This window comes from Pseudonaja textilis, chromosome 8 (assembly GCF_049901715.1).
Source record: "Pseudonaja textilis isolate UNSWEBS1 chromosome 8, rPseTex1.2, whole genome shotgun sequence".
NCBI classification, from domain to species: Eukaryota; Metazoa; Chordata; class Lepidosauria; order Squamata; family Elapidae; genus Pseudonaja; species Pseudonaja textilis.
This window is the reverse complement of record NC_141997.1, coordinates 24,211,815-24,223,370: the sequence shown is the minus strand read 5'-3', so window position 1 is coordinate 24,223,370 and position 11,556 is coordinate 24,211,815. Positions and strand designations below refer to the sequence as shown.

The following is an 11,556-nucleotide window of genomic DNA, read 5'->3' as shown; positions in this document are numbered from 1 at the left end:
ACTTAACTGGAGAAGTTGCTATTGAGTTCATGGGCTCTTTCTTCCAATTAAACTTGTGGCATAGTTAAATGCATGTAGTTGATGGCTGCTATTGAAATCAATGAAAGTTTGAAATACTTAATCTTGGCTCAATGTCTTCTATGTTGCTGTAGTTAGGATTAGAAATATTTTCTAGAATGGTTTTGGATAAGCAACAGGGAGATCCACCTTCAGCTCTATCCCCAGCCATGGGAACTCACTAAGAGCGTGGGCTAGTCACTCTCAACCCAGCCATCCTCCCAGGGAGCTGTTTCAGAAAAAAATGGACAAGGAAAGCCTTTGAATATTATCTCGAACTCCAGAAAGAAAGGCAATAGAAAAATATTTTTTTTCTTCCATTCAATCATGTTTGATTCTTGGAGACTGCTGAGACAAGGCTTTTGGCAAAGTTTTTCAGAAGTGGGAGGAGAGAAAGTGACCAGCATAAGGTCATCTGACTGGTTTTATGTTCCAGGCAGGACTAGAACTCATGGTCTTCCAGTTACACTAATTTTTTCTCTTATATGGCATAATCACTTATGGGTTTTAATTAGAGAGCCTAGTCTAGTGATTAAAGCACCTGGCTAGAAAGCAAAGGCCCATAAGATGAAGTCCTGCCTTGTCCATGAAAGGCATCTGGGTGACGTTGGGCCAGTCACACTCTCTCAGCCCAACTCACCTCAGAGTTGTTGTTGGGAAAATAGGAGAAAAGTGTGTTGGATAAGTTTGCAGCTTTGAGTTACTTTGTAAAAATAAATAAATCATAGCATATTTTTAAAAGGAACTTAGATAATTCTCAGGTGCAGACATATATGTGATTTACATATTTTGAATATTGTTTTGTTTATACTGACATGCTTTTCTTTTAATGCTTTCTCTAAGTTAAAGAGAGAGAAAATCTCTCAGTAGGTTTATCTAATTTCTCAGACCAATCTATACAGTACTTCAGTTGTAATAGTTTACTATTGATTGTAAAGTTGTCAACCACTAGAGGTCAGCAGACAATGCTTTAGTCCACAAAGAAACCTGGATAACCCTCTTTACCTAAAAGAAAAGTAAAAATCAAATGAACCATAGTAATTGTGGCCATATCACTTTTACAAGCCTTGGAAAATACAACTGGTTTTAAAAAATAATAATTAATGTGTAGGCTTTTACTTTAAGTGAACTCTTACAACTTGCAGAGGGTCTTTACATTTTGAGGCCTCAAGTTTCTTTCAACCACTAGGTAATATTGCACAATTTCATTCAAAACACACCGAGATATGTTTTCAGAACATGAACTTTTTCTTTATTCCAGATTTGAAATGGAGTTTCTATGCAACGATTAGTCCATATTCAGAATTCTGGGATTATCTTTTAATTTCTCTTGAATTTTATTTTATTTCTCCCCTGAATTTTTTCCTTACAATTCAGTCCTACATAGATTGGCTTCATACATTGTGCCAATCCATTGACTAAGGTTTAACCACCGCCCCCCCCCCTCAATTTGCTGGTCAAAGGTGCTGAGCTTCTGGACTAATTAGGCATGGAACTCATTGCCATTGGATTGATGCTCACACCGTGAAAGTCAGCCTTGATACAGGTAATCTTCAATTTATGACCATTCATTGAGTAATCACTCAAAGTTATGACAGAGCTAAAAGTGACTTATGACCAGTCCTCATAATTATGAGCATCGCAGCACCCATGCCATCACATGATCAAAATTTGGGTTCTTGGCAACCTGCACATTTAAATGGTTGCAGCCTCCTTCAGTCATGTGATTACCAATTGCAACTTTTAAAGTAGGTTTCTGACAAGCAAAGTCAATAGAAGAAGCCAGATTTACTTAATAACTAGAGCAAAAATGTTAATATAATCAGGCATGGTCACTTGAAGACTCACTTGATTCATCCAACCACTTGACAATTGTGATTGTAAATCAGGGGCCACCTGTATACAATTTCCTGTATTTGCACAATATGCTAGTTCATTTGCTAGAAGTCACAATTTTGGATTCATTTACCAAAATATGAACAAATTTTTCTAGAGCATGAGCCACACTTGCACTATGAATAGATTGCACTTGTGAAACTGCATGAAATTGCAGTTGAATAGTTAAGAGATGGAACAAAATCCTTAGCTTTGATTTTAAAATATTGTATATTTGAAATTAAATAGTCAATTTTTTTTCCATTTTTGACAGTTTTTTTTAATGGCAGGTCCTAGAGGCACACTGGTGGTAAGTCAAAGTCAAATCTTTATTGTGTACAATTGTTTTGTGTAAAGTTACCAAAGCATAGTGACATTTGAAACACTAAAATTTATTATGGTATACACTTTAATGGGCTTTTAAGCATTAATTAGCACCTCATTCATACATATACAATTTGAGAATAGAGCCAATTAAACAATGAATTCACCTGTTCAATGAAATGTTAAGTGTCTTGCCTTGGTGCATGGCAAGCCTTTTTTTAAAATACTTGGATTCAAATCTATCCAGCTCATGAGGAGTTTCATCAATAATTATCCTCGAGAAAAGCTTATTTATTTTCTCTAAGCTTTTTGAAAGCTTTTAAGCCGATGGCCATTACTATGATGGCATTCACATGAGGTGCTCAGTACGATTCCTAAACACCTCATGAACCCAATACTCAAGGGTACCCAGAATACCCTGACCCGCGTGCATAACCCACGGGCTGAACTGGCACACTTCGAGACTCCGACACGGCCTCCAGTTGACCCGCCCACCAAAATGTGCGCGAGCCGCGTCGCCCTCAGGGGGGCGCCGTCCTCTTTTGCCTGGCGCCTGCGCCAAGCTTAACGACGGAGGAGGGGCTAGTTCCAAGCCGCCCCCGGAGGGGGGGAAATCAAGTGGGCGCCGCTAGCCAATCAACAAGCGGTTCTTCGGTCGCGTCAGCCCTCTTTTTCTTTGTCCCATCCACCGCGGTCGCCCCCCGTTCCCCGCCCCCAACTCCCATCTCTGTAGTTTCTGTCGCCATTATCGAGGGGCTGTTCGGTCAGAGCGTCTTTCTCTCTCTGTCTCTCCCCTCCTCCGCAAACTGTCGTTTTCTCCTGGTAGGTATATTGCCCTTCGCTTGCCTGGCAACGGGAGGGAGGGTCGGTTAATCTCCTGAGGGAAAGGGAATCGGGAAGGAGGCTCGGGCTCGGTGTGGCTCTGAGTCTCCCGCCCTGCTCCGGTTTTCGCGTTCCCACCACGCCAAGTTTGTCCCTTTCGCTTTTCCGTCGCAACTGCCCAGGTTCAGGCGTTGTTTTTTCCTCACGTTTTCTCTATGAGAGTCGCAGGAGCGCTGCCCGCCTGCCCCCTCCCCCAAAAAAACCCCAGGGTCTTATCGGATCCCTGCCAGAATTTAGTCTGAGCTTAAATTTAACCGGGCGGCGCAATTGATAGGCTTCCGACAGTGGAGCTGAGGGGGTGGGGGAAAAGAATGGGGTGTCAGATGACAGCATGTTTTCTTGCATCCAGCCAGGAGAGACGTTTTCCGGGTTTGGGGGCTCGCCAGCTGCGCCAGACTAGAGCTCCCCTCGTTCTTCTTGGTGAGCCATGTTCAAGACCGACGTGGAAGCCTCTAGTCTGGCGTATCTGGGGGTCAAGGATGCAGGCAGCGTTTAAACCAGGGTCTCCAAACTTGACCACTTTAAAACTTGTGGACTTCAACTATGCTGGCTGGAGAATTCTGGGAGTTGAAGTCCACAAGTCTTAAAGTGGCCAAGTTTGGGGGGGCTCTGGTTTAAACTATCATGCATATATATGTTATATATAATTATATGTTAAATTACTCTTATGCGAAGTTACAAATCATTTAGGATTCATTGCCATTACATATGGGAGGGAAAAACCTTCAAACCTGTGTCCATCAGCTATTCTTAACCATGCTTATCTAACCATTGTTGAAAAAGAAATGTTACTTTCTGCCGAATTGCATATAAACACAGATTTAAATTATGTTGACATGAGTACTTTGCTTTTAAACATAGTGTAACTTGCAGAAATGATGAAAGAAGCCAAAATCTAAGGTCAAATATCCAAACGACAGCACTTTTGATGAACTTCAGCTTTGTTTTGGCAGAATGAACCTGGAATGCTTTAATTATTTTGGATTTGGATGAAGGAAATTTCAGGCAAGTGACCAGGTCACATCTATTCTTCTTCCACCTCATCAATTTTCAATTTGCCATATCCCACCTAGCCCCCATCATTCCAATACTTTCTTTCCCTTTCTCTCCCAGGTTGCCATCAATGTCAGCATGGCATATCCAACTCATCCACCTCTGATCTTCCCATGACTTTTCCATGATCTTCCCATGACTTTTCTTCCCTTCCCTCATGCTTTGCCCATGTTCTAGCACAGCTTATCCCACTAGGCTGCCAATCCCTGACTTTCTAAGCACTTACTTTCTACTCCCTCTTTTAGGCACCGGTATCCTTGTTCCCATCTCTACATCTGTTCAAATTAAAATAAACCCATTTTATTCCCTGCATGGATCCAGACTCAAATATGTATATTTCAGTAGGGCTTGGACTATTCAAAACTGACTGTTCTGCCCTTGGAACAATTTGTACACAATATTTTGCACATCCCTAAAAACCAGAAAATCACTAATTCTAATCCTGTCTTAAGTACAAAGCCAAGTGGGTAACTTTTTTCTCTTAGCCCTAAGAAGAAAGCATGGACAAACCACTTCTAAAAAAAGAAAAATGTAGGGAGTTTGATTCCAAGATGTGCACACATGTGCACAAAAATTACAGCTTTTATTTCTTTATAGTTGAATTTTGAAAACTTGATTAAAAGGTTCCTTGAATTATTCTTAGTGACTACAGGGATATGATTATTTTTCTTTTGCATAGTATCAAGGTTTGCCTTTGCTATCTGTTAAAGATTTTTTCATGATTTCCTAGTCTGGCTTATAGGCAAATTTCCTGGCAGTCTCCCTATGAAGCACTAACTAGGTATGATGTACAGTACCTAAGGGGTTTTTTTTAGATCAAGGTTGTCTAGATATTACCATTTGGAAATTTCAAAGCTTTTATTGCTTATGTGAAAAGTTTCTATTCTGTATAATTTGCTTTCATTTACTGCAGTGCTGCTGTTCAGATGCAGTGTTCTGTTTTGAAATGTCTATCTAAGCAGACAAAAATGATATAGTTCAGCATCATACAACAAATATTTAAAATATTTTAAAGTAAAATATTGCACACCTTTCTACTACCGTATTCATAGCATTTTGCCTCTCCCCCAAAACCCCTTAGGAAAAATAGATTTATCCCACTGTTTCAAAAAAAAAAAATTAGATTTTAAAAGCTAACCATAAGGCCTATGTGGTTAAAATATTGTCTTTACAGCTCATTTACAGCTCATAATCTGAGACAGTTTATCTGGTTTTCCAGAGGACTCTGAAATTGGAGCTGCAGATCAATTGACCAATCTGCAAGGAAGGAGAAATGTTTGAGGCACTGAACCTTGCCATTTCTAAACCTGTTGAGCCAATGTGTGAGAATTAATTTGATGGCACCAAAATAGCATAGATTTATTGGAAACATGTTCAGATATCAGGTATTTGAGTTGTCTACCACTACCAGCAATTCCTATCCAATTGTCCTTTGCGCATAATTCAGCCTCACATACTTAGATAATTTATATGCTGTTTCTCCAGATAGCTGCATTATTTTATTGCTTATGATAACATACAAGATACTACAATTAAGCATTTTAAAATTTTAAGTCATAACAAAAAAGTAAACTAAAGGATAATTTCCAAAGACAGTCTGATTAAAAAAAAACTTTAAAAAGTTTAGATAGGCAGGTTTTTTTATTAAGATAGTCCTCAATTTATGACCATAGTTGAACTTGGCAATTATGGTATTAAGTCATTATGGTCATAAAATGGGTCATCACATGACTCCAAACCACCTTTTTGACTTTTTTGTGGTGGTGGTGGTTAAGCAAATGTTGCAGTCATTAAGCAAAACTATATAGGCTATTTTTTGCTGGAAAGTATAAGTAAACACTAGTTTTCCACAAAACTGTTGTAAATAGCAGTCACTGAAAGTGATCATTACAGTTCTATGTAAACCAAACTGTTAAATGCTTTAATCTCTAAATGGTTGAACTGTGTAAAAGAAACAGTATTTCTTTTGTAAAGCAGAACATAAAGAATTCAAAAGCTCTTGACCATTTTTTATTTCTTTTGACTCTGAAGCAAGGCTATGGTGCAAAGATCATTTGGTTAACATGAATTGTTTATTAAATGCTGAAATAAGACAATTTATCAATTAAGCAATGATTGTCCAGATCAGAAATAGTGTCTGGTCTATACAGTGTATAGTGTTCATAAAGTATCAAGTTCCACTTAACTTGAGTGTACATTAATAATGTGAAGTATACATTACTTATTTTCTGAAGAAGGTAAGTATACATTATATAATATATATTGTATAATAAAATAATGCATTGTGTATAATTGCAGAAAATATTGTATATTTTCTTTATACATTGTATAATTTAGGTATTTTGGATTGTTTTTAACATAGCATCAGTAGACTTCTATTTGTGCAACACTCTGTGTTTCCCTTCCATCTCCATTATGCCTCCTGAATCTGGTGTGTTGTGTTATTAGTACTATAGTATCCATTCTAATAGAGTTGGATAAGTTTGAAGTAATATACACCTTAAAATAATCTTTTAGCTATAATTGCCAATTTTGAAATAAAGTGTCAACAAAATATGTTACACTATTTTAAGTAGAATATAATACTTTCAAATATATTCGATATTGAGCACAAGTTGTGAACAAAATGAATAGTTATATGTTCCTCCATCTGGGATTTGTTTATGGAACATTCCACCAGGCTGTGTATATGACCCCCTCTAATAATAGTATCAAGTGCATCAACAGCCAAATTGAGAACTATAAACCAAATCTAATTCACAACCCATGTATTTAAATAAATGAATAAAGAGCAATATATTAATAATTTCTTTTTCTTTCAGAAACTAGAACTAGCTGGGTGTTCTTTATACAATGTTTGCTTTTTAGCCTTTGTAACAAAATGAGCCACGTGGAGCTGGTAAAAATAGCTTAAATTCATAAGTATGTTGATGCTTCTGTAAGACAGATTTATATTAAAACTTTTAATAAAGAATGAAGGATTGACAATATTAACATGTTCCTCTCTAGTTGGGTTGTGGAAGTATAACATTTAATTTTTTTCTTTGTGTGACCTGCATTCAAAAATTGATTATATTTTAACAATAATTGAGTAAACATTTAAGAGTCAAATTGTATTTTAACAATTTATGAACTAATTTTTTCAAAAAACCTTTTATTTCAGGTATAGTGCAGTTTGCAGTTTGGAACATGTGTAGTGTTATGCAAGCTGACAGTAGAAAAATGGACATGTTGAAGATTTTGCATAAAACAACAGAACGCTTAGAATGCGATCACTGTAATTTCAGAGGCTCTGACTATGAAAACATACAAATTCATATGGGTACTATTCACCCTGAGTTCTGTGATGAAATGGATACTGCAGGATTGGGGAAACTTATATTTTACCAGAAAAGTGCAAAGTTATTCCACTGCCACAAATGCTTTTTTACCAGCAAAATGTACTGTAATGTCTATTATCATATCACGGCACAGCATTCATTGTCAGACAAACAGAAGGAAAACCAGAAAGGGGTGTTGGAAACTGAATCCCTCAAAAAGCCTGTCTTTGTGGAACCTCAAAAGCCTTCTCTGTCTCCTGAAACACAAAAATGTACTGTGTCTCCCGATTCTCAAAAGCCTGCTCCCCCTGAACTGCTAAAGTCTGATGTGGGGCTACATTCCAAGATACAGAAGCCTACTTCAGCAACAACTGTAGAACATCAGAAGTTTGTTTCAGTTGCATGTTTGGAGGCACAAAAACCTGCTCCTGTTGTGCCAGAACTTTCAAATACAGTTCCACTTGTGTCCTCAGAAACACTGAAACCCCCTCTTTCTGTCACTCCAGAACCACTGAAGCCTGCTTCAGTAGAGACTGCAGAGATACCAAAATCTCTCCCTGCTTTGTTATTGGAGCAACAGAAACCTGTGACACCCACATACAATGAAACACAAAAATCCCTCCCTGTTGTAGAATCAGAAAAACCCGCTTCCTTTATATCTTCCGAACCACAGAAACCCATCCCATCTGTATCGCCAGAGGCCCAAAAGTCTGCTCAGCCTTCATCTCCACCTGTGGTCATGTTTGAAACACAGAAATTTGCTCCAGCTGTATCTCCAGAGCCCCGCAGGCACTCTCCAACTGTGTCTCCAGAGCCCCGCAGGCACTCACCTGCTGTATCACCAGAGCCCCGCAGGCACTCACCTGCTGTATCGCCAGAACCCCGCAGGCACTCACCTGCAGTGTCTCCAGAACTTAAGAAACCTATTGCTGGTCTATCCACAGAATCTCGTAGGCATATTTCTCAAATCAGAAGGCCTGCTTCAGCACTTTCACCTGAACCACGTAAACCTGACCCTCCACTGTCTCCAGATCCCTGGAGGCCTGTTCCAGAAACCTGGCGATCTGCTGGTAGTATTTCACATGAGCAGCAGAAATCTATCACTATTTCACCTTGGTCCCCAAAACCGCCTACATCAATGTCACTTGAGCCCAGAAAACCTCCTTCAGAACCCCGAAGGCCTGGAAATATGATGTCCTCAGAATCTCAGAAGTTTATGCCGGATACTTGGAAATCTACCTCCATGCCTGAATCTCCAAAATCTAGTCTTGCTTCCTCAGAACCATGGAAACCCATTTCTTCTGTTTATCCTGAAGGTTGGAAACCTGTTTTGTCTCCTGACACTTGGAGGCCATCACCATCTGTAGCACCACCTGCTCCTCCTCCCATGCCTGCGGAGCTGAGGAAACCTGCCCCTCCTATGTCATCTGATATTTGGAAACAGCCCTTCTTTTCTGAGCAGCGTAAGCCTGCTCCTCCTGTATCTCCTGATCCTTGGAAATTTTCTCCTGAGTCCAGAAAATCTCCTTTCTTTCCAGAGACTCAAAAGCCGACCACTTTTGTTTCTTCTGAATTGCAGAAACGTGCTTTGTTTTCTGAATCCCGAAAAAGGGCCCTATTTCCTGAATCCAAAAAATCTGTACCTCCTGTTTCCACAGACACACAGAAACGTTCGTTCTTCCATGAAGCTCACATACCTTTTCCTGAAACCCCAAAACAGGTTGTATTTTCAGAATCTCATAGACCAACTCCTGTCTCCCCAGATGCCCCAAAGCATTCCTTCTTCCCAGATTCTCAGAAACATGCTGTTCTTTCTGAAATCCAGGAGCATACTCCCTTCTCAGACTCTCAGAAGTCACCTAGTCTCTCACATGAATTGCTGAAGTCTCCTGCGGTTTCTCCTGAAATCCAGAAACATAGTACCTTTGCTGAATTGCAGAAACCATCTCCCGACTCCTTCGAGAAACAAAGTTTCTTTGCAGAACCCCCAAAACTTTCACTTTCACCTGAGTTCCAGAAATCAGTTTCTTCAGATCAGAAGCCAGTACAGAATACAGATACCCACAAACCAGTTGAAGCAACAGGCATGGAAGTTCACAAAACTATCAACGATTTCAGTCAGCCTGCTGTACCTGTTTTTTCAGATTTGCAGACTGATAATGAATCCAGTAATAAAGATGGCTTCACTGAGCACCCAGAAGAAGAAAATCCATTCAGTAGTTTGTTAATTCCAAAGGAAGAGCCCATACAACTGAAGGAACCTACAAAAGAAATATATACCTGTCCAAAGAAGAAAGCTAAGAAAGAAAATCCGGAAATTTCTAATACAGAGTTAAATAGTAGTGAAAGTGGAAATACCGAGATGGAAACATCAGACATAAAGGAACAGGAATCCAACAGTGATCAGGAACAATTTGATACAGAGTCTCCTGACCAAAATAAAGAAACTAAAATTGATGTTACCCCTACTCCGCCTCAGTGTGTATTGCAGTTTACAGAAGAGAAGGAAGCTTTCATCTCAGAAGAAGAGATAGCAAAATATATGAAGCGTGGCAAAGGGAAATACTATTGTAAAATCTGTTGCTGCCGGGCTATGAAAAAGGGAGCTGTTTTGCACCATTTGGTTAATAAACATAATGTGCATAGCCCATACAAATGTGATGTGTGTGGAAAGGCATTTCTTTTGGAATCTCACCTTAAGAATCATGTTGCTGCTCATAGTCAGAGTTTGCTTAAATGTCCACGTTGCAATTTTGAGTCAAATTTTCCTAGAGGGTTTAAGAAACATCTAACCCATTGCCAAAGCCGCCATAATGAAGAAGTCAATAAAAAACAGTTTGATATTGCTTCTGAGCCACCTAATCAGAGCCGGCAGAGTGAGGAAGCTGGTAAGGGGCCAGAGGAGAATGCTGAACCATCAAAAGAATTCCTTAATGAACTGCAAACTGAATAAAATTGGTTTTGAAAATTCAGAAATCTCCAAATACATTGGATTGGCAATGTAGACACTGTTGTTTGTGTATAAAACTATGTCAGTATACAGTAAAATTGATGGCAACAATTTGATGCATCGTTAAATGCATTTAAGCCACTAATTAATTAAACAGTTTTGTGTTTGCTTAACTGTGTTGCAATGTAACCTTTATAATTACTTTACCAAAATAGCAGCACTACTGCCAAATTAATAAGCTTGTTCTGGATTGCACAGAATGTCACTTTTAAAACAGAAAGGAATAAAAGTGAAAAATATACAGCTGGAAAAGTCAAATTCTAGCAATTTATTCAACCAAATCTAATTTTGTATTTTGAAAAGCCTGAAACAATAGGAGCAGCACCAAATGAGGTCACATTAATTCTTGCATGAAGTAATCTTGTTTGCCTGCATTTGTATGTTATGATTTTTAATATGTACTTGAGTTCCCATTTGAGTGAATTGCTTGCTTAGGTTATTGAAATAATTAAAAAAATTCTCACTGTATTTGAAACACAATATGTGTGAAATAACTACAGTACTGTCATATATTGGAACATGTATTGTCTTGATTTCAAGGAATGTTTCCTATTAATAAAAATAATTTTGTGTATTTGGAATTATTCAGTTGTATGTGTAGCTGATGTTCCATCAACATATTTCCAGCATTGTTTACAGTAAGGGCTTGATTCAAATTCAGATTCTATACCACACCCAGTTATATTACAGATGATCTCAATTTTCTAAATAAGTATACAATTTTAATGTACAGTAAATGGTGTCAGATGCAGAAGCAAGATACAATTCAAGTACTGTATATATTGTCCTATATGTTTTATACAGAGCTGCTGGCTTCAATATGTTTGGAGGAGGGGGATTGGAGTTTCTGGGCTGATGTACTGCTCTTAGATACATTGAGTTAAATCCAAACATAAATCCAAACATACCTTTTTACTAATAGAGGCAGTCGTAATTAATTTTTACATTACAGCTTTATAGACAAAAAATAAACCCAGAGACACTGTGCTAGTGCAAACATATGGAAGTTCATTATGGTATAAGATAAACTCATAA

General features: G+C 38.4%; 1 protein-coding gene across 1 annotated transcript; it reads left to right on the top strand.

Moving 5' to 3' along the window:
• Nucleotides 1-2,918: 2,918 nt before the first annotated feature.
• CHAMP1 (chromosome alignment maintaining phosphoprotein 1) lies at nucleotides 2,919-11,102 on the top strand. The gene is made up of 2 exons (XM_026707418.2): nucleotides 2,919-3,078; nucleotides 7,355-11,102. Exon 2 carries the CDS (start codon nucleotides 7,381-7,383, stop codon nucleotides 10,462-10,464), a length of 3,084 nt encoding a protein of 1,027 aa, XP_026563203.2. The 5' UTR covers nucleotides 2,919-3,078; nucleotides 7,355-7,380; the 3' UTR covers nucleotides 10,465-11,102.
• Nucleotides 11,103-11,556: the final 454 nt, after the last annotated feature.